Genomic DNA, 27,217 nt, shown 5'->3' on the forward strand with positions numbered 1-27,217 from the left:
CCTGGATATACACTATGTAGTAATAGTTAGTTTCTACTCTTAAGGAGCCTACTAGATAAAGAAGCTGATCAAAGCATAGGTGTTGGCTGTCTTGGATAAGGTATGCTGCAAACCATTCACATGCCAATGTATTTACATGCTTGCTACACATTTTGTTGTGGTGCAATCATTTCAGTCAGTCTGATTCTTCATGACCCCATTTGGGATTTTCTTGCAAAAGTATTGGAGTGGTTTGCCATTTACTTTTGTAGCCCATTTTACAGATGAGCAAACTAAGGTAAACAAAGTCAAGTGATTTGCACAGGGTCACATGCCTAGTGTCAGTGGAAGATTTGAACTCATACAGATGAATCTTCCTGATTCCAACCACAGTGCTCTATCCGCTGTGCCACTTACCTGCCCACTTCTACCCATACAGATCCTAAAATATAGAGTAATTCTATACAGTCACAGTTGTACTGAGGACCACATGGGATTGTTAAAATTTGAACTGCTAGAGTAAAAGTGCCAATGAGGATGTTAAAAGAAGCTGTTTGCTGTGATCCTTTCATTCAGGAGAATCTGTTCTGTTTTATCTGATAGAATATCTAATTTATTTTGTGCCTCAGGCCAGGAGGCAACTGCCTGTCTCACCATTGAATAGGTGCCCCCCCCCCCTTATCTCTCTAGATATAAATGAGCCCCAGCCTTACAAAAGTAAACATTTTATTGTGTTGTACATGAAATCCTTTGGTTTTAAGGATAGAAAAATACGTCTGGCTAAACAGGAAAAAAGAGTCCTTAAGCAAATAGGGAATGTTTGTCAAAGTCTATAGTTCCTGCAATATCATTTACATTATCTTTTTGTGAAGGTGCTAAGGGAAATACCCTAGGTGATTTTTAAGAGAGGAAAAAAATCTGTACATCCCACTGGGCAGTAGGTTGAAGAACTCAGGGTGGCATATGCTCCTTCTGTCTCAGCGTCAGTGTTAAAGTCCATTTAGATGCTGAGTGGGGACAAGCGCTTGAGAGAAGTTACCCGTAGCCTTGCCTAGGGAGTAAGTGAGAAAAAGCTATCAGCATGAGCTTGCTCCCATCACTCAGGTCCCAGGAGTGCCCTGGTATGCAGTCTAAAGGAAGGCAGCAGCACCTTTTGCCCCCAGGCTCTTGGGCACCTTCAAAGGGGCACCACCTGCAGAGTGGGCAGAGGCCCTCTTGGAGGAGGGACGTACTCCTCCTCCCTCAGGAGCCGAAGCAGGATGTTCTTCTTATTCCGGGGCCAGCTGTAAACGTGGGTGTTCTGCAGCCACGTGGGCACATGCTCCTGTCGGAAGGAGAAGGCAGGTTGTTAGAAAAAGCCCCTGGGTACCTCCACCACTACCACTACACACTCCTCATGCTAACTTCCTAGGACCATTGCCCTCAAGCCTCAAGAGTTTTATTTGACTCTTCCACTAATCTTGGTGGCATTTTTGTTTCCTTTTTTACAAGTGGCAGGAGAGGTAGGGGAACTTACACCTGTAGCTCATCATATCTAAATCATGGAAACCACATGGACTGGGAATTTTCCACCAGGAAGAAGCAACCTTCCCTTTAGGTTGTAATGCACTTTTCATCATCTTCACATGAAAGAGATGGTGCCAAGTTTGCTCTGAGTGATGTGGTTTTTCCCCATGGCTAGACAGGACAGGGGGAAGGAAAGTTTGCTGGGACTGTAAGCTTCCTCTGACTTATTATCCTTTCACTCTAACAGGTCCCATCTGTGCTTATGGTCACAGAACTGGATGGATGAATAATAAACAAAGCTCTCTGCTCTGTTATACAATATACTAGTTATTCCTCATCTAGTAGCAAAAATGTAAAGTCAAAACAGGCTGGTCTTCTTTCTATCCTTATTCTAATGCTATCCTTTGGGTTCTTTCCTTGGGACTGCCTGGAAGGTGAAGCCACCTTACAATAAGTTAACTAAGCCTTTGCCTCAAAGTGCTGATGGCTGACCCACAGTATAGGTCCTCAAAGTTCCGACATGCTTTAGTGCCTTCCCATTATTACTGTTTTTATTACACATTCATTTAAGTATTTGAGTTCTGTGGATCTCCCATTTCATTTTCAATTCAATTCACAAACTAAGCATAAACATATTGAATGCTAGGTGCTGAGGATACAGAGATCAAAATGAAACAATTCCTGCCTTCAAGGAATTTCTATTTTACTGTGAGCATAAACATGCTTAGATAAGTAAATACAAGGTAATCTCAAGGGAGAGGACTAGCAACTGGGGGTAAAAAGGAAAATTTTCCAGTAATAGATGGTACCTGGGCAAAGCTAGGGCTTCCATCTAGAGGCGGAGGAAGTGAAGGAGTGTATTACAGGCATAAGGAAAGGCCTGTGCAAAGGTATGGAGATACCATGTGTAATACTGGGGCTCTCACATCCTTAGTGATTTTACCAATACAGTACTGTCAATCTCTTCTACTTTCTGTTCATTACTAGTAACTGCTAGATCCCCATCTTTCTACTTACTTTACCCTGACTTTCCTCATACTTTCTTTTCATAAACACAAACACATACATACAACATGCTAGCTTGATCATTGATTCACAGATCTACAATCCTTTAAGGATGACTGTATAGCTTGGCTAACTCTAGGTTAGGAATTCTGACCCTAATTCTTGGGTAGGTGAATACCAGGCTAAAGGTGACTTGGAACTAGTTTATGGTTGACCTAGACTTTTTGATCTGCTCTGAGTCTGAATAGGCCTTTTGGGTGTTAGACTGCTCCTGGGGTTCTATGTTACATAGGTCTAGAACAAACCCGTCTCCTTCCTGGGGCACAGTGGGTACAAAGGCATGAAGGCAGGGGGCAATATGCTGTGATTGGGAAATAGCAAGTAAACTGTTTTGAGCAAGTAAGCTCAATTGCAGACAATGCCATAGAAGATGCCATTGGACCACACTTCTAGAAAGAATATGGCCAGCTAGGTGGCACAATGGATAGAGTGCCTGGCCTAGAGTCAGAAGACTTTTCTTCCTGAGTTGAAATGTGGCTTCAGACACTTACTACTAGTTTTGTGACCCTAAGCAAAACATTTAGCCCTGTTTACCCCAGTTCCTCATCTGTTAAATGAACTGGAGAAGGAAATGACAAACCACTCCAGTATCTTTGCCAAGAAAACCCCAAATGGAATCCCAGAGAGTCAGACATGACTGATAAGTGACTGAACAACAACAATAAAAAGATGTTCCTATCTTCTCCAGAGTAAGTCCAGAGATTCCATTCGACAGTCATGGGTACCTTCCCTAGAGCAGATCAAAAGCTGCCATTGTATGGAAGATCTTCCCAGTCTTTTTTGGTCTGAGGTGGACCCTGACCCTACCCCATGTTAGTTACATGAGAAGCTCAGAAGGCATCCTTTGCCAACGTAATATTTCTTCCTTGCTTTCTCTTATCCATTTTTAAAAAGTATTTTATTTTTTGAAATTATATGTAAAGATAGTTTTCAATGTTCATTTTTTTTATACAAAGTGATATTTCTAGTGGGGGGCGGAGCCAAGATGGCGAAGTAGAAAGACGCACATACACATAGCTCCGAACCCACAAATCACAGAACGGCAGAGGGGACTAACCCAGGGCGAATTCTGCACCCAGAGACCACGGAATATTGGAGCGAGGGAGATTTCTGTTCTGGAGAGACCTGCAAACCTCTCGCGGGGGGTGCTTCGCGCCGTGGACTGGGCGCCAGGACGGGGAGCAGAGAGCAGCCCTACCGCGGCAGCAACACTGCGAGGAAAAGATCCGAGAGGGCTACGGGGACGGGATCTCCAGTGGCCACGTGGGTCCCCCCACCCACAGAGGGACCTGCAAACCTCTCGCAAAAGGTCTGTCGTGCTGCAGACGCGGTGCCCAGCCCAGACCTGCGGCGGCTGCCGGCTCCGAGAGGTACAGATCCGAGAAAGCTCCAGAGACGCGATGTCCAGCGACGTTACAAGCCCCCCCACCAACAGGGGACTGACGGGGGTAGGTGAGAGAGTCCCTTTGGCTGGTTGAGAGGGGAATGGGGTGCCCCCGTGGCTCGGGCCCCCCCAGGAGATAGAAGCTGAGAGGCGGCTACAGACAGGGGCTCCCCAATCAGGCGGAAGCCTGGATCCATTGTGGAAGGTTTATGCATAAACCCCCGGAGGGAACTGAGCCAGGGAGGCAGCCCTGCCCCTGAACACCTGATCTTAATTCTCACACTGAATAGCAGCCCTGCCCCCGCCAATAACCCTAAGGCGGGAAGCAGCATTTGAATCTCAGTCCCCAAACGCTGGCTGGGAGGACCAGGAGGCGAGGTGGGTGTGAGGAGAACATTCAGAGGTCAAGTCACTGGTTGACAAGAATGCCAAGAAAAGGGAAAAGAAGTAAAACTATTGAAGGGTATTTTCTCGGAGAAAAGACACTTCCTCCCTTCCTTTCTGATGGGGAGGAACAATGCTTGCCATCAGGCAAAGACACAGAAATCGAGGATTCTGTGTCCCAGCCCACCCAATGGGCTTGGGCCATGGAAGAGCTCAAGAGGAATTTTGAAAATCAAGTTAGAGAGGTGGAGGAAAGACTGGGAAGGGAAATGAGAGGGATGAGGGAGAAGCATGAAAAGCAGATCAGCTCCCTGCTAAAGGAGAACCAAAAAAATCTTGAAGAAATTGGCACCTTGAGAACTAGCCTAACTCAGTTGGCAAGGGAGGTGCAAGGGGCCAGTGAGGAGAAGAATGCTTTCAAAAGCAGAATCAACCAAATGGAAAAGGAGATTCAAAAGCTCACTGAAGAAAATAGATCTTTCAAAATTGGAATGGTACAGATGGACGCTAAGGACTTTATGAGAAAGATAGATATCTCAGAACATACCGCGCAGATTCGAAAAATGGAAGATAATGTGAAATATCTTATTGGAAAAACAACTGACCTGGAAAATAGAATCAGGAGAGACAATGTAAAAATTCTGGGACCACCTGAAAACCATGATCAAAAGAAGAGCCTAGACATCATCTTCCATGAAATTATCAAGGAAAACTGCCCTGAGATTCTAGAACCAGAAGGCAAAATAAATATTCAAGGAATCCGCAGAACACCGCATGAAAGAGATCCAAAAAGAGAAACTCCTAGGAGCATTATGGCCAAATTCCAGAATTCCCAGGTGAAAGAGAAAATATTACAAGCAGCTAGAAAGAAACAATTCAAGTATTGTGGAAATACAATCAGGATAGTACAAGATCTGGCACCCTCTACATTGAGAGATAGAAGGGAATGGAATAGGATATTCCAGAAGTCAAAGGAACTAGGACTGAAGCCAAGAATCACCTACCCAGCAAAACTGAGTATAATACTTCAGGAGAAAAAATGGTCTTTCAATGAAATAGAGGACTTTTAAATTTTCCTGATGAAAAGACCAGAGCTGGAAAGAAAATTTGACTTTCTAACACAAGAATGAAGAGAACCATGAAAAGGTGAACAGCAAAGAGAAGTCATAAGGGACTTTTTACTAAAGTTGAACTGTTTACATTCCTACATGGAAAGACAATATTTGTAACTCTTGAAACATTTCAGTATCTGGGTACTGGGTGGGAGTACACACACACACACATGCACACACACACACATACATAGAGACAGAGTGCACAGAGTGAATTGAAGAGGATGGGATCATATCTTAAAAAAAAAAATGAAATCAAGCAGTGAAAGAGAAATATTGGGAGGAGAAAGGGAGAAGTTATATGGGGCAAATTATTTCTCATAAAAGAGGGAAGCAAAAGACTTACTAGTGGTGGGATAAAGAGGGGAGGCAAGAGAAAAACATGAGGTCTACTCTCATCACATTCCATTAAAGGAAAGAATATAATGCACACTCATTTTGATAGGAAAACTTATCTCATAATACAGGAGAGTGGGGGACAGGGGCACAAGCAGGGTGGGGGGGAGGATAGAGGGGAGGGCATGGGGAGGAGAATGCAATCTGAGGTCGACACTCATGGGGAGGGAAAGGACCATAAGAAAATAGAAGTAATGGGGGACAGGATAGGATGGAGGGAAATATAGTTAGTCCTATACAACACAACTAGTATGGAAATCACTTGCAAAACTAAACAGATATGGCCTATATCGAACTGCCTGTCTTCCAAGGGGAAGGGGTGGAGAGGGAGGGAGCTAAAAAGTTGGAACTCAAAGTGTTAGGACCAAATGTAATGTTCTTACCACTGGGTAACAAGAAATACAGGTTAAGGGGTATGGAAAGCTATCTGGCCCTACAGGACAAAAGAGAAGACGGAGACAAGGGCAGGGAGGGAGGATAGAGGAGAGAGCAGATAGGTCACAGGGGCAATTAGAAAGCTTGGGTCTGGGGGGGGGGGAGGGGATAAAAGGGGAGAAAATTTGTAACCCAAAATTGTGTGAAAATAAATGTTAAAAGTTAAATAAAAAAAAAAAAAGACAGTGATATTTCTAAAGCACAGATCTTGTCATTTCCCCACTCAAGAAACTTCAGTGGGTTCCCATTGCTCTTGGACAAAATACAAACTGTTTGGCATTTAAAGACTTCACAGTCTGTCTCTAACCTAGTTTGCTAGACTCATTTCACATTACTCTTCCTCATACACTCTTATGTTCCAGCCATAGAACATAGAACAAACAGCTTACTTGCTATTTCCCAGTCGCAGCATATTGCCCCCTGCCTTCATGCCTTTGTATACACTGTGCCCCAGGTCCAGAGTGGCCTCCCTCTCACTGATTGGAATCATTGGCATCCTTCAAAACCCAATTCAAGCACCACCTCCTCCAAGAGACTCCTTAGCACTCTCCCTCTCCATGACTGCATATATTTTTCTTTTTCTTACCTACATACGCATTATCTTTTCCCCTCCATCCACAGTAGAATGTAAGCTCCTTGAAAACGGAGACCATTTTCATTTTTGTCTTACTATCTTCAGGGCCTGTCACATTATTCTTAATATTCTTAATAAATTCACCCTCCCCCAGTTCATGAAGTCTCTCCATCCTCAGCTGGTAATATCTCCTAAAGCAAAAAGTCCTCACATGAACTGTGGCAGAACTCAATTTAAGGAGAGACCCCAGTGGAATTCACTTATCCTTCCAGCTAATGAGTGTTGTACTAGATGGGTTTTTAGCTGAAATGTAACAAAACACATCTGTTGAACAGCCAGCAAAAACAGGCACATCCAAATAGTTGGCCTTTTTTGTGTAAAGATGAGTATCAGATAAAATTCATGCTTCTGTGTTTACTGTCATTGGTTAAAACACAAGCCACTTCCTAATGTGGAAGAAGGTTTTGGGGGGTAAGGAAGACAGTGATGGTTCTACTGGATAAAGCCCTAAAACTCAACCAATCCAGGCCACTGAAGTGAGTGTCCAAACCTCTTGATCTTTTGGCTAACCTCACTTTTTGTAAGCACTGATAATAAGTTGGCAGGTCTTTCTTCTTCAGCTCCCCTATGATAGAGCCAGATGACTCAAACTGTATTAATTATAAACTTTTTGGTTTTTACCTTTTTAGCATTGGGGAAGAGCACAGGGATGAACCGAAAATTCATGCTTCCTTGTTTTATGAACTCAATCTGCATCTGGAACCAGAAAGATTTGTGGGTTTAATTGCAGGAATTAGTTTGAGAGGTTAATTAATGCTACCTGCACACACAGACACAGGCAGTATTATGATTTTAATTTCCTTATTGGAACACCAAGAGCTAATAATTTTAACTCTTTTCCTCTGCATGGTGCCATGCTGAGCAGTAGAGTGAAACATCAGTTCCAATTTTTAAAAATATGATTTTCAAAACAACTTTCTTTTAAAAAATCAGAAGATGCCCTAAAAATGTTTCAAGATTATATAAACACTGAGTTTCCAAGAAGTATATAGTGGAATAAGAACTGGACTTGAAGTCAGAAGACCTAGGTTCAAGTCCTGCCCTTTTACAAATATACCAGGTATAAGACCCTGGGCAAGTCCTTTAACTTCTTGGTAATTCAGGCAAATCTCTTAGGGCTATAAAGTACAGACAAGTTGCCTATATGTATCAGTGGAAGGAGTTTCCTTATCAAGAGTTCCTCAAAGCAATAAAATCACAGGTCCAAACTATTTTATAGGACAGCTAGGTGGCACAGTAGTCAGATCACAGGGCCTGGGATCAGGAAGATCTGAGTTCAAATATAACCTTAGACACTTACTAGATAGGTGACCCTGGGCAAGTCACTTAAACCTGTCTGCCTGAGTTTCCTCATCTGTAAAATGAGCTGGGAAAGAAAATGGCAAACCACTCCAGTGTCTTTGCCAAGAAAAACCCCAAACGGGGTCATGAAGAATTGAACATGACTGAAAACAGCTGAACGGCAACAGCCACCAAACTATTTCCTTCTCTTCCCCCTGGAATTATTTTTTTCTTTTACAAATATCATTTTCTCACAATCACTCAACCCAAAAGTCAGATGACCTAAATGAAGTACAGACTTCAGCATAGAGGAGAAAGAACACTGGACTTGGAGTCACACTATGAAATGATGATATTTTTAGAGCTATAAAAAGGGACCTCAAGGGACCTTTAATTTAGTCCTCTCATTTTACAGGTGAGGAAACTGAGGCCCAGGGAGATTAAGGGATTTACCCAAGTTTATATGTAAGTATCAAAGTACTCCAGAACCAATACACTTTCTACTACACCATTGATTCGTGGTCAAAAGAGCTGGGTTCAGGTGTAAACTCTGCCATATAATAGCTGTGAAACTTTTAACCTTTCTAAAGTTTCACTTTTCCCATTTGTGAAATAGAATATAGTTGCACCACCTCTCAGGGTTGTTGTGTAGAAAATGTTTTGTAATCTGTAAAGAGCAGTACAAACATATGTAAGCATTAACAGCAGTGCAGACCTATAAGCAGAGCATGGTGCTGGACACATGAAGGGTGTCAGGTTTAAGGTGCTCAGTAATTGTTGACTACAAAATGTGCCTGGACTACCAGGCTATCAGAAGCTAACTACCAACCACAGTATAATTGTATACAGTTATCTTCACCCTGAAATAGACCTTTCTGGTCAGCATGAGTCAATTTTGCTGTGCTTTCTACACTTGTCCATGGGGACTTCTTTACCCACACCGTGAAGTTACAATGCTTATCCCCTTGGAATTGCTTATGTGCTGGATAGGTCCCAAGGTGTCAGCTTATTTAGTAGAATCTGCCCTCTACCTGATCTTCCTATCAGCTCTTAGGTGTGGTGGAAGGGTCCTAATACCATTCTCCAATTAACTTAATTTTCACACATTTAGATCATGCCTAGATTAGTCAATCCATAATTATGTGGTTGTCCTATGTATACTTGCCTGGTTCAGCTGAGCTCTGGGGAGCTGGAGTAGGAACACTTCTGAATGTGTGTCTCCCAGAAACTGGCACTGGACTAAAGCACTGCCCACATACCAGCTGTTGGCATGAGCTGTGTGCTTAGAAATGGAGAGAACATACTTGGGGCTCTAGGAGTATACTTCCATTCCCCAGAGGCTTCATTCTGTCAACTAATGGCCAAGGAGTGTAAAAACCCTGAGTCAGGTCATGATTGGGAGTTAGTTTACTCTATGGACTGGCACCAGTTTGGGGCTTCAACATGAAAAAACTATTGTGGTCCTGAAACTGGAGGCAATGTCTTATAAGTTTTTCCTCAAACCCCTCCCCCCCATTTTGTTCTTTGATTCTGTCTTCTGCTTCCAAGACCAAGTCCTAAAATAATTCTTCCCTACCTTTCCTCCAGACTTTGCCCCACGTATAGTGGAAAGAGCTCTGGATTTGGAATTAGAGGACCTGGATTCCAATCTCAGATCTACTGTTTCCCAGCTTGGATGGGCAAGTTCATTTAAACCTCTCTGGATCTCTGTTCCCTTAACTACAAAATGATGAGGTTGGACTACATTATTTCACTGAAAATTAGAATTATAGATCACCCAGTGAGTAGAGATCATCTTTCATTTTATACCTAAGGAAACTGAGGCCCAGAGAGATGAAGTCTCCAAAAGCCCTCCCAACTATTAATTCTATGATTCTCAGCCCTGACAACGTATAGGCTCTCTTTCAAGAAAGAGGATGAGCCAATGATGACCTCATGAGTTAAATGCCAGCTATTCTGCCCCAGTCCCTATGTTCTCAACCTATCTGGAGCAGCAGTTCTGCTTCACTGTGCATTCCTCAATTGTGTTGTTTTCTTATCTCCACTTTGCCTGACCTCCTGGTTCTGAATCCTGCCCTTGTCCCCTTGCCTTAGGCAGAGATCCCTGATACTAGCTGCTCTGGTTCTTCTTTCAGGTTCTTTGCCCCTGTTCTTGGTGAATAGGATGACTCCTGAGTAATGAAGCAGTTTGTATTGGTGGCAGATGTTACCTGATACAACACAAAGTGAGAGCTTTAGCCCAGCACTCATTAGGTTCAGAATTTGAAGAACCTCAGAAGTGATCCAGTCTTGTGTGGCCTAACTCAAATATACTATAATTCACTCCCCACACCACCTTGGCAGCCACTCAGGATCAAGAACTGAGACTTGGGGAGAAAAAGGAAGCAGGGAATGAGAGGAGCAGGAGAGATAGAAGGAGAAAATAAAGACTCAGTTTTAAGTAGTAAGGACCTTTAGTAGTAAAAATCTGGGCTTCACTCCTTTCATAAAGTTGGAGTGCTCATTGTACCCTAATTGCTTGTCTGCTGGAAAACCCACCTACTAAGTTGGTGCTGATTTTAGGCAGGTGGGTGGAAACTCTGGAGCTAGTTCAACCTCCCACCTACTGCTTGAATCCCTTCTACTGTATCCCTAGGAGATGAACATTCAGTCTTTTTTTTTAATCTTACTGTTTGAATGTCACTGTTGTGACATTACTACCTACTAGAACAACCCCGTTGCATGAGTAGACAGCTCTGGTTGTTAGCTTTTGTGCCAAAACCTGTTTTCTCCTAAGTTTCTTCAGTCAGTCCTAGTTTAAGTATTCTCTGCAGGCCAGTTGTAAAGTCAGAGCCTTCTGCATTTGTCATTAGAGAAAGCAGGAGAAGCAAATCTGACCTCATAATACCATAACTCACACTTTATAGCATTTTTCTCAAAAACAAAAAGCAAACTAAGAACCGCGTGAGATAGGTTGTATGAATCTCATTGTCCCCATGTTACAGATGAGGGAGCTGAGGCCAAGAGATAAAAGTAACTTGACCAACATCACACAACTTTAAACTTGAACTCAGGTCTCTTGAATGAAAGTTCAACACATACTACATTTTGTTCATGGCATCATCGATTTGGAGGTAGAAGGGACCTTAGAGATCACGTATTCTAAGCCTCCTCATTATACAGGCTGGGGAAACTGAGACACAGAAAGACGAAATGATTTGTCCCAGGTCACAGAGTCAAGGAGTGGTCAAGACAGAATATAAGCCCACATCTTACAACTGCAAATCCAGTGTCCTTTCTTCTACCCATGATGCCTTCTATTCCAACCCCTCATAGCAAGCTTTAAGTGTCTTTTTGTACAGCCAGGCAAACACAATGCTGAGCCCCCAGGGAAGGAGATATAATTTGTTAGAGAGAATGCTTATGTCTCTGGGAAGGTGAGCTATTGTAGCTTCTCTCAGCAACCTTGTCTGCTCAGGACTTACCATCCTGTGGATGTACTTAGTATGTAAGCCGTGCTCATCTTCGTCCAGCTGGGACTCTGCTCCTTCCACATCCTGTTTGTATTTGGGGCTGATTGCAATGATTATCATCACTGTCTTCTGTTAATGAGAGAGAAGCACTTTTATGGACATATAAAGTAAAGTCTGTTTGGTAAAGGCAGGTTGGATACTGGCCAGCTAGGATCTTAAGTATTCTATGATGTGCTGAGGGAGGACGGCAAGTTTCATTCACTCGGGAAAGTAAAATGCATCACAATCCCTACTCTCCATCTACTTCTTTTCTCCACTCCCCTCTCCAATCAAATACCTGATATATACTGGAGGAGGCAGTCTCCAAATAGATATTTATTGCCCTCCATTTTCTCAGGAAGGATTGCATTATGTAAGAGAAAAACATTCGACAGGATTCAGCCTCCATGCAGAAAAGACTTTGCATCCATGATGAACTGCAACTGCAGCTAATGGCTGCCTTTCCTTTTGAATGCAGCCTGAGAATCAGAAGAAAGCAGTTCTCCTGCACAAAGCAAATCCCTCCACACTTCAGACAAAAGGCCTGCATTGTAGGGAGGCTCCAGGCCCCCACGGGCCCCTGCAGAAAGGTTAGGTCAGCACCAACCAGGCTGCAGCTGCAACACTGGTCAGCACCAACCAGGATGCAGCCACAACCATCAATTTCTTTCCTATTAAACTGCAGTGTCCTCCACGCAGATCCTGGCCAGCCAGCCTGGGGAAAACAAATCACAGCTCAGTGAGCAGAGAACTGCTGTGGATGATTTAAGGGACTTCAGAGATGACAGAGTACCCACGAAGAGAGCCTGCTCAGGAAAGCCCTAAGACTAAACAAAATGCTGAAGAATGGGGAGGGGGGAAGAAAAGGAGGGACAGGAAAATGTTGACCTCCCATTACACTGGAGTCTCATCTTTATTGTTTAAAAAAGAGTTTGCCCTGATTTTTATCAATCATCTGTGCCTGGTCTCTTCATTATTTCCAATTTGCTGGTCTTTCTTCCCTCCACAGGATGTCACCTACCTTCTCATCCTTCCTCCCTTTGTCCCCTTTGTCGTTGTCAAGCCTGCATGGCTCACAAGAAGAGTGGATTTTTTTTAGAGTCAGTCAACACAGGCAAGAGGCAGAGGTTCTGAACCAAACAACTAGGATTGTATATCTCCTAGAATTATGAGCTTCTTTTAAGGCTTAGCTCAAGCAGCACCTGTCATGTGAGGCTCTTCCTAATCCCTCTAGTTATCTATCAACAGGCCTTTGTTAAGCACCTACTATGTGCTAGGCACTGTGCTAAGCCCTAAGGAAACCAAGAAAACCAACAACATGGTCGCATCCTCAAGAAACTCATATTTTAATGAGGGGAAACAACATGGAAATTATTATGTTGTTGCCAGGTATATAGTGTAATTGAAAACTAATCTCAGAATGAAGACTCTTATAGCTGGGGGAACAGGGAAAGATTTCTTGCCAAAAGACACAGTCAGGAGATGGAGCATTGTGTGTGAAAGATAGCAAGGAAGTCAGTATCTCTGGGTCATGTGATAGATGGAGGGGAGTGGCGTATAAGAAGGATGGAGAGCTAGGAAGAGCCAGATTATGAAGGGCTTTTAAAGCCACAAAAAAAGATTTTATATTTTATTTTGGAGGCAATAGGAACCCCTGGAGTTTATTTATTTACTTCATACATGCTTTGTATACATTTAGGTGGGTACGTGTCATATTCCCCACTCCCTGCACCACCAGTAGATTATAAGCTCCTTGAGGGCAGGGACTATGTTGTTTTCAGCTTTGTATCCCCTGGCATCTACTAGGTACTTAATGAAAGTCTGTCGAATGAATAACTGAATCTCAGGAAAGAATCAGTGGACCTTGTAGTTTTTGCTTTTTGCTTACATCACGAAGGTAGCGCTCCATCCATTTGATGATGTCAATACCTCGTACTCTATCCTCAAATATGTCTATCTGTAAGAAGAGGATTTTGGGAAGAGAATATTAATGAAGTTGACAGCAGATTCAAGGTGTGAGAAGATATAAATAGTAAGAGATTTTAAAACTGCCCCAGATAGTTACTAATTATTTTGGGGTGGATGGTGTGATTAAAGGGGAAATCCATGTCTAAAGAATAAAAGAAAATTTCCTTAAAATATTTCATATCTCAACATTTGAATATTTAACATTCATTATTAGCATAGTTGTTACCTCTATTTATACAATTACAGTGGCTCTCACACACCAAAGCTATCCCTAATTACATTTTTTTTAAAGTTGAAAGTCACAGTTGACCATAAGCTTAATGGGTCAGTAATATTTAACAAACAAACATGATCCTAGGAATGTAAAATGTGACAGAGCCAGGAATAATAGTTCTGTACTCTGCATCGATCAGCTGCCTAATTAGAGTATCATGTCCAATTTAGGCTTGGATATTTCAAAAAGGATTATAGAAAAACACAGTACTTTTACCTTGGAGTTGGGGGTGGGGAGGGTTAGCACTTAAATATTGGGACAATGGAAAGACCCCTGGATTTAGAGTCAGAAGATAAGAGGTTCAAATGCTACCTTTGTCATCTTATACCTCTTTTATCTTAGGCAAATCACTTTCACTTTCCCAAGCCTCAGTTTCCTCATTTATAAAATGAAGGTGTTGAGCTCTATGACCTCTAAGACTTTTTCTAACCCAGTCTATTACCCTATTTTAATAGAACATTAAACATTTTTAAAAAAATGAAACTAGGAGGAGCTCCAAGGAATAGTAACTGAAGTAAGTCCTGGAATGAAAATAATTCTTAGTAGGAAAGGTGAAGAGTTGGGATCATTTAGCCCAAGAGTGACTCTGTTTGTGCAGTCTGATGGCTCTGATGACTTGACTTCCAGTTTAGGAGCTATTAAGTAGAAGGTGCTTACTACTCTCCAATTCCATGGAGGATTAACTAGAACATCCCCACTTGGCAGTATGATTATAGAGGGGAAATGGTAGACTCCAGGGTGATTACTGGAACCAGCTCCTCAAGAGAGACTAAAATCTCTTTCCCTGTAAATATACTATCTAAATCACTCTACATACAGTTGCCAGATTAATATCCCTAAAACGCTGCCTTTATCACATCCCTGTCTCTGCTCAAGAGCCTGTGATAGCTGTTTATTTCCTGTTGGATCTAATCAGTAGACATCAAATAATCAAAATCCTCCACCTGACTTCCAAGTCTCTTCATCATCTGCTCCCACCCTGCTCATTTAAACTTGTTTCCTATTGCTTCCCCAACACCTACCCTTCACTCTAGTCAGGCAGATGCCATGGATTACTCTCCCTTCTGACTCTCACCTCCATGCTTTGACTCATATCTCCAGACCTCTCTATCCCTGCCAAATGTCCTCTCTGGATTTTTTCAAGGACCAGATCACATCCCACTTTCTCCATGAAATTTTTACAGATGATTGCAGTCCATATTGAGCTTCTTAATTCCTTTTTAAAGTCATTAGCTGCCCCGATAACTAGGCAACTTCCTGTATGTAGTCAGTCTTATCTTATTAATTATGCCATGCAATTTGGCCTTTCTTTATAAAGCTTCCTTATTCACTGTTTTGTGTGATCATGTTTTATCCTTCAAATTAGACTATAAGCTCCTTAAGAAAAGAGATTGTGTTTTATAGAGTACATTCATGTACCCCATAATGCCTAGTTAGACACATAGTGGGCACTCAATAAATGCTGGTTGATTGAATCTCCTAAACAGCAAAGCTCCCATCTGTCTGGGTTGGGGGTTAGGGGGATGGACAGGGTGATAGAGAGTGCTAGACTTGGAGTAATGAAATACTTGGGGTTGAATTACCCTTCTAACAACTTATTAGTTGTGCTAGGGCAATTCACTCGATCTTTCTGAGCCCCAGTTGCTAATCTATAAGTTGGTGATAATAATTCCTATAGTTGCCACCCCCACCAGAGTTGCTTGAGGGAAGCTCTTTGTCAACCTTAGCATACTATTGAGAGGTGAGTGATTATTATGGAATGAGCTATGGCTTTCATGTGCTTGGAACCTGAGGACTGGGCAAATGATAAGCCTCTGAAGTCCTTAGAGCAATGTGATTCTAACGGCATTGTTAACCCCAAATGTAAATCACTCAGTGATTGTAAATAAAGGAGGCACAGTCAGTAACCCTCTCAGGGTTTGAGAGTGCCATCTTTACTAGGTTACAATGGGACCGCTGGTGGTACGTGGACTCAGTCTATGAGCCTGTGCTAAGGACTTCACAATGGGAGGCCAATATATGTATAAATAGCTCAGGCAGTACCAGATTGGCAAGGAGGCCACAAAAAGACATAGCCGAGCTCCAAAGGTGATCTGTTTATTTTACAATTAACCAAGAGTATGGGGAAAGTGGTAGAAGGAGTTGGACACTACCTTTCGTACCTTTTTGCCTGAGGCTCTGGAATTTGACCTCAATGTACACTAGACCAAGACTTTTCTTTATTTCAGCAACAAGAGAGTGATACAGTAGTTACTCAGTAACAAGGGCATTGTGATTTTATTACATGTGCACTAATGCATTTTTTAAAACTAGATTCCTAGACCAGTCAGATTTTAGTAGAAGAAAATGATGAATTTAAAAAAGATACCTCTGTTAAGTGATGCTAAGTAATTTTGAAAAAGAAAATTTAAGTGACAAGCATCCCCTCTTTACCCTCCCTTCTCATCCTCCAAATTTCCTATTTTTTATGCATTCTTTCAATTTTGCACCATCTTGCAGAATGTAATTATTAGCAATTAATATTTATTGCCTTCCCACTGAGTACACAGAGGACTTCATAGGAAGGAAAAGAGAGGCCTCTCTTCCCGCAAAAAATCTGCAGTGTCTCACAATAGCTTTTTTTGGTGTGATTTCATTTCTGAGCTCCCTGACCTGGGCCAAGATCACACAATGTTAGCAGCAAGGCTAGAGTTAAAATTTTTGTTTCCAGATTGCTTGGTCTAGTGAAGAAAGAGTCAGAGCACTGGATGGAATTGGCCAATTATTCCCTATCCATAACCTGGACTATTGTGGTGCTACTTAATGTGGCCTAAAATTAAATGGAACAAAGGTACCCTGCCTTTCCCCTACCCCCACTGCCTCTAACCATATCTCCCCGTTTTCACTTGAGGCTTGGCCACCTAGGATCCATGAATAAGTAAATCTATCTGCCAGGCTGAGTTAAAGCAATTTTCCCTTTGAGGACACTGTTTTTAATATAGCATCATTTCTAACATTTAATATGACACCATTTCTTACATCTAATACAACATCATTTCTGTAGCATCATTAACTGGAAGGGAGTAGTCCAAAGGTATTGTTATTTGGTATGTAGTAGTGGGAATGGAACTGAACCTGTGATTTCATTGGAATTCCTCCCACCAAACAGCTTCTTTTATGAAATTTACAGTCTTAGATAATTGCCTGGGGGCCTGAGACATCAAATAATTTGTTGATCACAAAGCCAGCATTTACAAAAGCAAAACTTGAGATTGGCTTTCTCTCTGCTGTATCATATGACCTCTCAGTGCCGAGCAAGGCTTATGAAATGGAAGGGGAAGCTCATTGGTATACCCCCATCACAAGCAGTATAACCACATCTGTCAGAGTTAGCAGGTAGAAGAGAGCAGCTCACAACTGGAAGGTTAACACAGGGTTTTACATACTTCCTCTCACTGCAGCCTTTTGAGATGGGGATTACAAGCATTATTATCCCCATTTTACAGATGAGAAAACTGAAGCTCATGGAGATTAAGTGACTTGATTATATGATTATACAGCTAGTGTCAGAGGTAGGATTTGAACTCAGGCCTTGATGATTCTAAGTCCAGCTCTCTGTCTAATCTACCAGGCTTCTTCTTGATAAAATGTGCACCAGAAATTTTCTATTCCTGTTGGGTTTTGGAGGAGACTCATTCATGTTTTCAGTGATATTAAAGCAGTTTTAAGAAAGCACACAGGAAACATTGCAAGAGAACTTGAATAATTTCAAATTTGCCTAAACCCACAACCATTAAGTTTGTATTCAAATGAAACATAAATAAGACAGTATAAAATGTCAACAGCTAGCTGCCTTATTTATCTCTCTCCTCTTTTTGATTCATTATCTTATCTCCTTTGCTGTTCCATCTTCTCTTTGGACAAAATACTTACAGCAGTTTGAAATCCATTTACCAACAAAAAGTTCACAAATTTCACGACTTCCACAGCTGTGTCCACGGAATAGGTTATGAAGACTTTTCCTAAGAGAGATTTTTTCACATAAATTAGAAACTAGTCAAGGCACTCAATTCAAAGAAACAGGACTACATTGTATACAGTGTTAATTGTTCTTCAATAAAGGGAAACCTATCCAGCCCATTGATAGGATTATGCCTAGCGCTGAGTGGGGGCAGCTAGATTGACCTGGGGTACTCTCCGTCCTCTTCCTTCTCCAGTCTAAGATGGCTCAAGTTATCTGTGTACATTAGTTCAGTCAATTAGGGGAAGAGGACTTGGAAAAGGTGAATTCAAGAGGCAGGTGACTGATAGAGGTGTCACTTACTGACCAAAGGAGAGTAAAGCCTCTGATCCTTGCCATGTGAACATCTGTTGAACCACCTGCTAATATTTAGCTTGGAAAAGAGAAGACTCTGGGGGGACATGTCTTCAAATATTTGAAAGGCTATTATTTGAAAGAGTGATTACATTAGTAGTATTTGGTCTCATAGGGCAAAATCAGGAGTAAGTTGCATGGGACAAATTTAAGTGTGGTTCCAGAAAAAAAAATTCTTTTTAAAAAAAATTTTTTATGGCATTTTTAAAAATTACATGTAAAAACAAATTTCAACATTCAATTAAAATTTTTGAGTTTCAAATTTTCTCCCTCCCTCCCCCCCTCTAAGAGAGTAAACAATTTGATATAGGTTATGTATGTACAGCCTTGTAAAACATTTCCATATTAGTCATGTTATAAAAGAAGAAACAGACCAAAGGGAAAAAAAACACATACACACAAAATAAAGCGAAAGTGGTATGCTTTGATCTGCATTCAGACTCTTACTTCTGTCTCTGAATGTGGATAATATTTTTTTCATGAATCCTTTGGAATTGTCTTGCATTACTATATTACTAGGAAGAGCTAAATCATTCATAGTTGATCATCATACAAGGTTGCTACTATTGTGTACAATGTCCTCCTGGTTCTGCTCACTTCTCTTTGCATCCGTTACAATAAAACTGTCTAAAAGTAGTATGTACTTCCTTCAGAGGTGATGGATTCCCCCATATTGGAGGTCTTTAAGAAGAAATTGGACAAGCATTTGTTGAAAACTTTATAGTAGAAATTCCTTCTAACACTAAAATTAGGGAATTTTGTAATGGAAATGCTGGACCATTAGGGGCCTAGAAGCTGTTGCTTATATGGCCAAAGGAGGATAAGGCATGAAATCAGAAGAATTGAAACTGGAACAGACTTCCTTATGCTCATTTAGTCTTTTCTAGTATTTTACAGATGAAAAATCTGAGGCCCACAGAATAACCTGGGTAACCTGTCCAGTGTCCCACAAAGAATAAGTAACAGAGTCAGAATTCAAACCCAGGTCCTCATACTCTGCACCCAATGCTCTTTAATGCTCTAAGCTTGGTAGGTGGGGGTGGGGTGGGGGCTCGAAAGTCATATTATGACTTTAAAACAGTACCCAGAGTCTGCCTTACCCTCATGATGCAGCCATCTTTGTCTGCTTACAGTCATACTTGGTACTGTGCCCAAGCAACTCTCTGTGTCCCTGAGTGTAACAACAGAGCTGGGAATCCCTAAGTGAAGTACCCTAGGGAAATATATGAGGACAGAAGGACAGAGGACACCCACTGAGCCCTTTTCATAGCTCAGTGTTCTCTGATGTCCTGATGATCTTCCTGACAATTTGTGGAGAGTAGGGGTAACTTCAGCTATTTATTGGGTACCTGAGACATTGGGCACTGGAAGATGCTACAAAAATTAAATTAGACGTATTTTCTACCCCACAGACTTCAGAATCCATTAGGTGAATACAACGCATATATAAATAACTACAGCGTAAAATGATATATGACAAGGACACAAGAGAAATCTGAACTAAATGATATGTCAAGGTGCGCTGGGGAGGGAAGAATTTTCATTAATTGGAGGAATTAGGAATGAGGGCTTCATGAAGGAGATGGCAATGGCATGTATTATGGACAGGACTTCAAGACATGAAGATCAGGGTAGAGGGTTGGGAGAAGGACATTCCAAGTGGAGGAAACTGTAAGCAAATACATGGAGGCAGGAAAATGAAGGATATTTCTGATTGTCGATTCTGTGTCGATTTAAGAACCATTTATTCAGAGATTATAGCTGCAGGTGTAGGCATGAATGAGATGTATAAGGGATGTGAAGTAGGGGGAAAAGGCCCTAAGGACAGAACTTTGGGGAACAGGAATATTGAGGAAGCAGTGTGATGGAGTAATGGAATGATTTCTGGACTTGGAATCACAAAGACCTTGTTTCAAATATTATCTCAGTAGTAACCTATTAGTGTGATCCTGAGTAAGTTGTTTAGCGTTGGGGCGCCTCAGTTTTCTCATATATAAAATAGGTGTGATAATTTCACCAACCTCACAGAATTGTTGCGAGGATCAAATGAGATGATGTTTATAAAGTGGTTTCCAGATCTTAAATATATGCAAATTATTGTTTTAAGAGATGAGGAAGGAAAAACAAACACACACATCAGGAAGTGTTCACTAACTAAAAGATCTGAGGGTAAATGAGAAAGGCAGAAGGAGAACCAGCAGCATATGGTTCTCAGAAACCAAAAGAGGAAAGTACACCCAAAAGGTGTGGGTAATCAATGGTGTCAAATACTGCCAAAAGTTCAAGAAAGGTCAACTAAAAAAAAAACCAAACAAAAAACAAAACATTGGATCTGGTAATTAAGGAAACTATTGTTGACCTTTAGGAAAACAGTAGAAGCTGACGTTAAGGGATTGAGAAATTAGTGGGTTGGGAAGAAATGGAAGTGTGGGTTACGTTTTCAAGAAGTTTAGCACAGTAAAAGGAAAGAGAGATGGGTTGGTAACTGGGTGGAACAAAGGGATCAACAAATGGTTTATTTAGGATTGGGGAAAACTGAACGTTTGTTTAAGCATAAAGGAAGGAGCTAGTGGGAAAGGGAGCTTGAGGACTCATGGGAGAAAGTGGATAATTGATGTTGTAATGTCCTGGAGAGTGTGAGAAGAAATTTCAAGAAGTACAGGAATAAACAGAGTCAGGAACATATTGTCCCTTAAGACAGAAGGGAAGGAGTAGAGAATGCATTAAGATACTGATGAATTTTGAGGTATGATGGAGAGGAATTGAAGGAACTCACTCACACTGGATAACTTCTCATAAGAGACATATGAGTCATATGCTACGGGTGTAGGAAGTTGGGGATATGAAGAGTTAATAAAGTAATTGCTATGATCAATGATTTAAGGAATCAATGAGAGTGGAACACAAACAAGCACTGAATAACAGAGAGGGTCCAGGTAAGGTTATACACTAAATTTATAGCTGGCAAAACCATCATGATTTTGTAACTTTCTTTGATCACTTTCATCATGACAGGAACATCATTGAAGAAATCAGATGGTGGGTGTTAAGAAATTAGCAGGGCAAGAATGATGGAAAGTCAGTATATTAGAAATGATATCAAAATAAACATTGATATTACCAAAGATGATGATGATGGCAGGGAATAAATAGTATAGAAAGAAAGACAGGGAACCAAATGCTAATGCCATTGACAATGCTAAAAAAATAATCTGAAAGTTGATAAATAACAGTAATAGAAATGGAATTAGAGTTTTATAAATAGATTGCATGGACTTCACAGTAGGAAAGGTTATTGAATCGTGGTGGCAGATGAATGGTCTGGAGGTGGGAGTGGAGAAGAAAAAAATATACCAATTTTTCTTCCTGACCGTATGAGATGGGTCAGAATTGGGAAAAGAGAGCCTCCACTGGAGAATATTTAGAGAGAAGTGTTCCAGAAAAGCCAGCTTTCTGTTAAAGTGAGGAGGTTACAGGTGCATTCAGGGAAGATTTTGATCCTATAAGGGAATTTACTGAGACTAGAGCAGAAGTTCCAAAAGACACACAGTGGAACGGACTGGGGAAGGAGACAGAGGACAAGAGTTGGGTGGAGGAAAAGTAGAGTTGCTCTGACTGAGGATGCAAGTTTGTAGTGCAGTTTTGTAATTCACATCTAGGGTGGTAAAACTTGATGACAAAGATTGGGGGATCTCACAACACAGGAGGTAGAGTGGTATAGTGTGTTGGTAGTAGGAGAGGATAATTGTTAAGTAGGTTAGAAATGAGTCTCTTGAATAGTATTAATTAGAGCCAACATTCTTTTTGCGGGGGAGTTGGTGGACTGTATGGGATCTCATCCTTGGGTGGTTTGAGGGCTTTTTAAATGATGTTTACAGGGATTCTAGAGGGGAAAAATAGGGAGGAATAACTAACAAATGGCTGGCATAGGAGTCATGATGTAGTGGAAAATACACAATACTAGGCAGTAAGAGACTTGGGCTCAAGCTCCAAATCTACTATCAAATAGCTACGTGACCTTTGGCAAATCACTTAACCTCTCTAGACCTCAGTTTGCTCATCTATCAATTTATAAATACAATATTTATATTACTTACATCATGGGGTTGTTGTGAGAAAATTGCTTTAAAACCTTAATTGTTGATATACATTAGAATTATTATTACATAAAATGTGGATACTGATTTTTAGGGCCATGTGATAAGCAGGGGGGAGGGAGATGGGAGAGAGGTAGAAATTTAATTCTCCTATTGTTGTTTAGTCATTTTTAGTTGTGTCCGACTCTTCCTGACCCCATTTTGGTTCTTTTAGAATGCTCTAATTACAAACCTAAATGTGTAGAAACTCAACTAACCTCCCTTTTAATTCTGAAAAAACAAAACAAAAACCAAAACATATTCTGGATGGAAAAGAAATTGTATCCATGGCAAAGAAATATTCCAAGGCAGTAACAGGAATAAATGAGACAGACGTGGACCACACATTTCCATTCCCCTAGTGATCAGTAAACGCTACAGGGTTTTATTTCAGGCCTGGTCCTGAGAAGCACCCAGACTTGGAAAATGCTTATTGGAATCATCTGGGTTTCTCCAGTAAGCACAACAGAATGCAACAATTCCATGAGAAGTGCTTGTTTTTATAAGGTTTCTGGAATTCACAGTCCTGCCTGACCTTAATCTAAGAACATTTTGGTGATATTTCAACATTTCTGGTTCTGGCCAGACAAGAATAAAATGGAAGAGGAATCACCATCTGACACTGGGCTGAATGTCTCTTTGAATTAAGTGTTTGATTGTGAAGCCTTATGGAGGATGTTAACCCATTTTTCCAAACCCAGTTTCTCACTCATCTCTCCAGAAAACAACCTCTTTCTTGATGGCTGTTACTAATTTATGGTGAAATGTGGGGTCATTGGTCAATACCACGCACACACATTTAGACAACTGATCAATTCAGTCAAGCAGCTAGGCAGCTCAGGGCACCATTTCAAAGAATGGAGGGAGAAATGAGTGTTTTTTTAAAAGAAAACCCAGTAGTGAGCGATCCCTGAGCATAACCGAAAGCTCTTACAGGGTTACCTAACATACACTTGTGAAATGCCTGACAACTTTTAAAGCAAAACACTTGCTTTTATTGGGATTATTTGAAATATCCCAGAACTGGGGATTATCAGGCATCAAGAGTGATCAGAATAACAGGATTTTACAACAAAGAAGAGAAGCCAATATGCACACAACTTACTCAGTTCTTCTGGCAGATTGCTGGTTTTCAAAGTCCCTCTGATGGCAGGTGTGCTGGGGGGTCTTGGAATGGCAGCTGGGGAAGGAATCTGGTTAATTTGGGGTCTGAAATCAACGGGATACTCATGGGAGTCATCCTGAGCAGCAGCTTGGTGAGGTGGCTGGTTATATATCTGACCCCTGAGAAGGAAACAGATAATGGAAAATGTATATTCTGCCAAAGAAAAACGATGGGGCACACAGTGTCTTTGAGCAATACAAGATGATAGTTGTTTCTTATACTGCTATCCTTTTTCTCAAACCTGGGGATGAATAGAGGTTTGATGTGACATTAAATATTTACAGATACCCTACTCTATCCAAGGCTCTGTGCTGAAGCTATTGAGATTGGAGAAAGAGAACCCCCAACTATTGGGGAATATATTTCAGAGAATTTTAACTTGTGTGATTTTTAGTGGGTTTCCCCCTATATCTATATATACCTTTGCCATGTGTACATGTGTGTCCATTCTCAATACTGAGCCCCAATACTTGGCACATAGTAAGTGCTTAGTAAATGCTTTTTTTCATTCATTCATTCATTCATTCACTCTGCAACATTGATACTTTTTCCTGATACCAGGGAAAGAGGGTCTGTATGGAAAAACCAACCAGATACTTTGTATTTTGATGGATACAGGGATGAAGTAATGGGAAATGGAAATGTTACTTGATCAAAAGAGGATCTAGTGTCATTTCTTTTTCCCCAACAAAACTCTTTACTGGAATAGTTTGTGGTAAAAGAATCATTGCTTAGTAGGTGAAACAGAAGATAAGACATTCTTTAGCACTAAGCATAGTGCCTGTCATGTAATAGATGTTTCATAGATGCTAGTTGACTTACAGACATTCTAATAATACTAAACACATGCACGCACACACACACATATACATAAAACCCTTTTTTTTGCATTTAGTAAGTTGGCTAGATGATATGTCTAGAATTTTTCATCTAATTCAAAAATAACAATAGAATTTTTCTAATTATTTGGGTTTATTCAGCCTGTGGTACCCACCACAATGAAACCAGCCCCACAAGATTTTAGCACCTACAATAGATGATTCAAAAATCTACAACTATTCAAAACCTAATTTATTTCATGAAGATGCTTGAAAATAATTTTTTTCTTTAGAATTTTAGCTATTTTTATGTCAATCTTGTTTACAATGTTTTAAATCCCTTATTAAATCCTCTTATTAAAGGGGAAATATCAACTGTATTAAATTAATTGGTAACAAGAATTTAAATTATTTAAATGATGCTTATGATCCCTTTACGTGATTTTTAAAATGAAGCTTCTAGGTCTTCTAACTCATTAATAAGAGAGAAAAATTAGGAACACAGGTATGTTTTCTGTCTTATCATTCAAAAGGACTTTTTTTCCACAATGAATGCTTGGGGGTTAATTGCCAATTTTTGGGGAAAACTCATTTTGATAGTCTCAACCAGTTCTATAAAAGCAGAAATGTAATATATTAATTTGTATGAGGAAGAAAGGATTTGCTTAAGTAAAGGTACATTTCATCCTAACTCCTGTCCAAATTATTATAAATTAGTTTGGCTTAAATTAATGAGATTCAGATAAATATTCAAGATTGTCCAGGTGCTGTCTCATTTTGGACACATAACTTTCTTTAGAGGCTGAAAACTTTAAAAAGGATTCAGAGGAGGCCAATGAGCAGGGATTGATGTTTAAATGGTTGAAGAGTTAGAATGATAAAGAAAAGCTTAAGAAACTCAGATTATTTTGCTGAGAAAAAACATAGGGAAGGGAATAAGCATTTATATAGCATCTACTAGGTGTCAGGTACTATGTTAAGTATTATAGGCAGCTGCAGAAGCATATACAGTATTGGAGATGTAGATGTTATAGAAGCATACAAAAATAATGATTACAGTAGGAAATGACAAATTATTTTTTCACTGAGAACTTATATGTGTATATATATATATGTGTATATGTACACACATGTGAGCATACCTGTGTGGGTAGGTATATGGGTGTGAGGATGGGTATAGGGAATAGGCTTAAGCTTCAGAAAACAAGCAGGAGATAAAGAACATCTTACTGGTTGAGGATTGCTATATCCTGGAGATTATAAAAAGTGTACATCTTTTATGAGGTAGTTTCATAAACAGCACACACTGCCAGTGCTAGGAGAGAGGTCATTCTGACCCAAAGTAGAGGGATGAACAAGATAGCTTTTCAAGATCATTTCCACCAAATGATTCTAGATTTGTATTTATATGATTCATTGGATGGAGGGCTAGACTTGAGTCAGGAAGACCTGGGTTCAAATCCTGCCTCAGACACTTCCTAGCTTTGTGACAAATCATTTAACCTTGCTTCTCCTCAATTTTCTCATTTGCAAAATGGGGGTAATAATATCTGTAGCCGTTATCTTATAGGGTTGTTGTGAGGACTAAATATGACCACGTATTTAAAGTGCTTTTCAAACTGCTAGGTGTTACATAAATTTCAGTACTATAATTTTTTTTTAGTTATTAGTATTATAAAGAGATACCTAAAAAGGCACTTTTCTTTCTCAGAGCTATATTGTATGGGTTTGGGTAGAACTTACTTTCTTACTACTTGGTTGTATGACTGAACCTTGATGCCTGACAAATCTAGATCAAGAAGAGAAAGACAGAGGGAAGATCCAACTGGAATGTATCCATAGGATGCCAGTATTCTATGTAAACACTTTGCAGATTGTGTCATCTGATCTTCAGAACTGTACGAAGTAGGTGATATTATCCCCATTTTATAGCTGAAGAAATTGAGGCAAATTGTGCACAACTAGTCAGTGTCTGATGCCAGATCTGAACTCAGATCTTCCTAATTCCAGGCCCACTACTCTGTTCACTACAACACCTAGCTGTCTGAAGTCTTGGTTCCATTTCAAAAATGCCTGAACACTGGCTCTGTACCACTTACTGGTATCTTGGGGGCACCGGGGAAGAATAGTCTCTTTGTGCATGGCTTTCTTCTTGGCCAGGAGGACTGGGGTAATTCAGGATGACTTTTTGAACAGGAGGATAGAGATCTCTTCCACAGGGTCCAGGAAGGCCTGGCACTAGCTGAGCTGGCTGTACCAATTGCTGGTAGTCTGCCCTAGGGTAGTCTTGGCCATCTGAGAAGTTAAGACAAAACAAAGAAACACTGAAAAACACTCTCCTTTCTTGCCTGTGAAAGAAAAAATAAGCACAGTACAAATTTGATGCCTTGGAACGTAGAATCATAAATTTAGAGCTGAAAGAGGCATCAGAGGTCATAGAGTCCAACCCCCTCATTTTATAGATGGGAAAACTGGGACCCAGAGGCCATATGACTTCTCCAAGGCCACCCAGGTAGTAGTAAGGAGCAGAGTAGGAACTGGAACCCAGATCTTAGAAACCCTCAAACTAACACTCTTAGCTACTGTACCACATATCAGCCCTAGCAAATTAACCCTCTCATTTTCTAAGAAATTTATTTCATTCTTTGCCAGCTAAGGTTAGACTCAAACAGAATATGTAATTTAAAGAAAGAATGATTAAATTTTGAGACTCTGTGACAGTCTAAAATTTCGCAATTCTGCCATAAACTATAAAGAATAACACAGCTCCCCTTTTCTCCTAAGTAGAGTTTGGAGAGAGACTAGTGCACTGATTATCAACTCAGCACCAAAGAG

At 40.6% G+C, this 27,217-nt stretch overlaps 1 protein-coding gene across 4 annotated transcripts in view; it reads right to left on the bottom strand.

Annotated features, from left to right (window-relative positions):
- Window positions 1-688: 688 nt before the first annotated feature.
- Window positions 689-27,217, bottom strand: part of TRAF3IP2 (TRAF3 interacting protein 2) — a 112,272-nt gene continuing 85,743 nt past the window's right edge. For 3 of the 4 annotated variants that reach the window (XM_072637641.1, XM_072637640.1, XM_072637638.1), the window contains 7 exons: window positions 26,482-26,677; window positions 23,505-23,683; window positions 17,822-17,910; window positions 13,556-13,624; window positions 11,641-11,757; window positions 7,517-7,591; window positions 689-1,303 (listed from right to left, as the gene is read on the bottom strand). In XM_072637641.1, the coding sequence (XP_072493742.1) occupies window positions 1,157-1,303; window positions 7,517-7,591; window positions 11,641-11,757; window positions 13,556-13,624; window positions 17,822-17,910; window positions 23,505-23,683; window positions 26,482-26,677 (872 nt within the window). In that variant the 3' untranslated portion in view covers window positions 689-1,156. The remainder of the gene's footprint in view (window positions 1,304-7,516; window positions 7,592-11,640; window positions 11,758-13,555; window positions 13,625-17,821; window positions 17,911-23,504; window positions 23,684-26,481; window positions 26,678-27,217) is intronic. The other variant, XM_072637642.1, reaches the window with a different exon arrangement.

This window comes from Notamacropus eugenii, chromosome 2 (genome assembly GCF_028372415.1).
Source record: "Notamacropus eugenii isolate mMacEug1 chromosome 2, mMacEug1.pri_v2, whole genome shotgun sequence".
NCBI lineage: Eukaryota > Metazoa > Chordata > Mammalia > Diprotodontia > Macropodidae > Notamacropus > Notamacropus eugenii.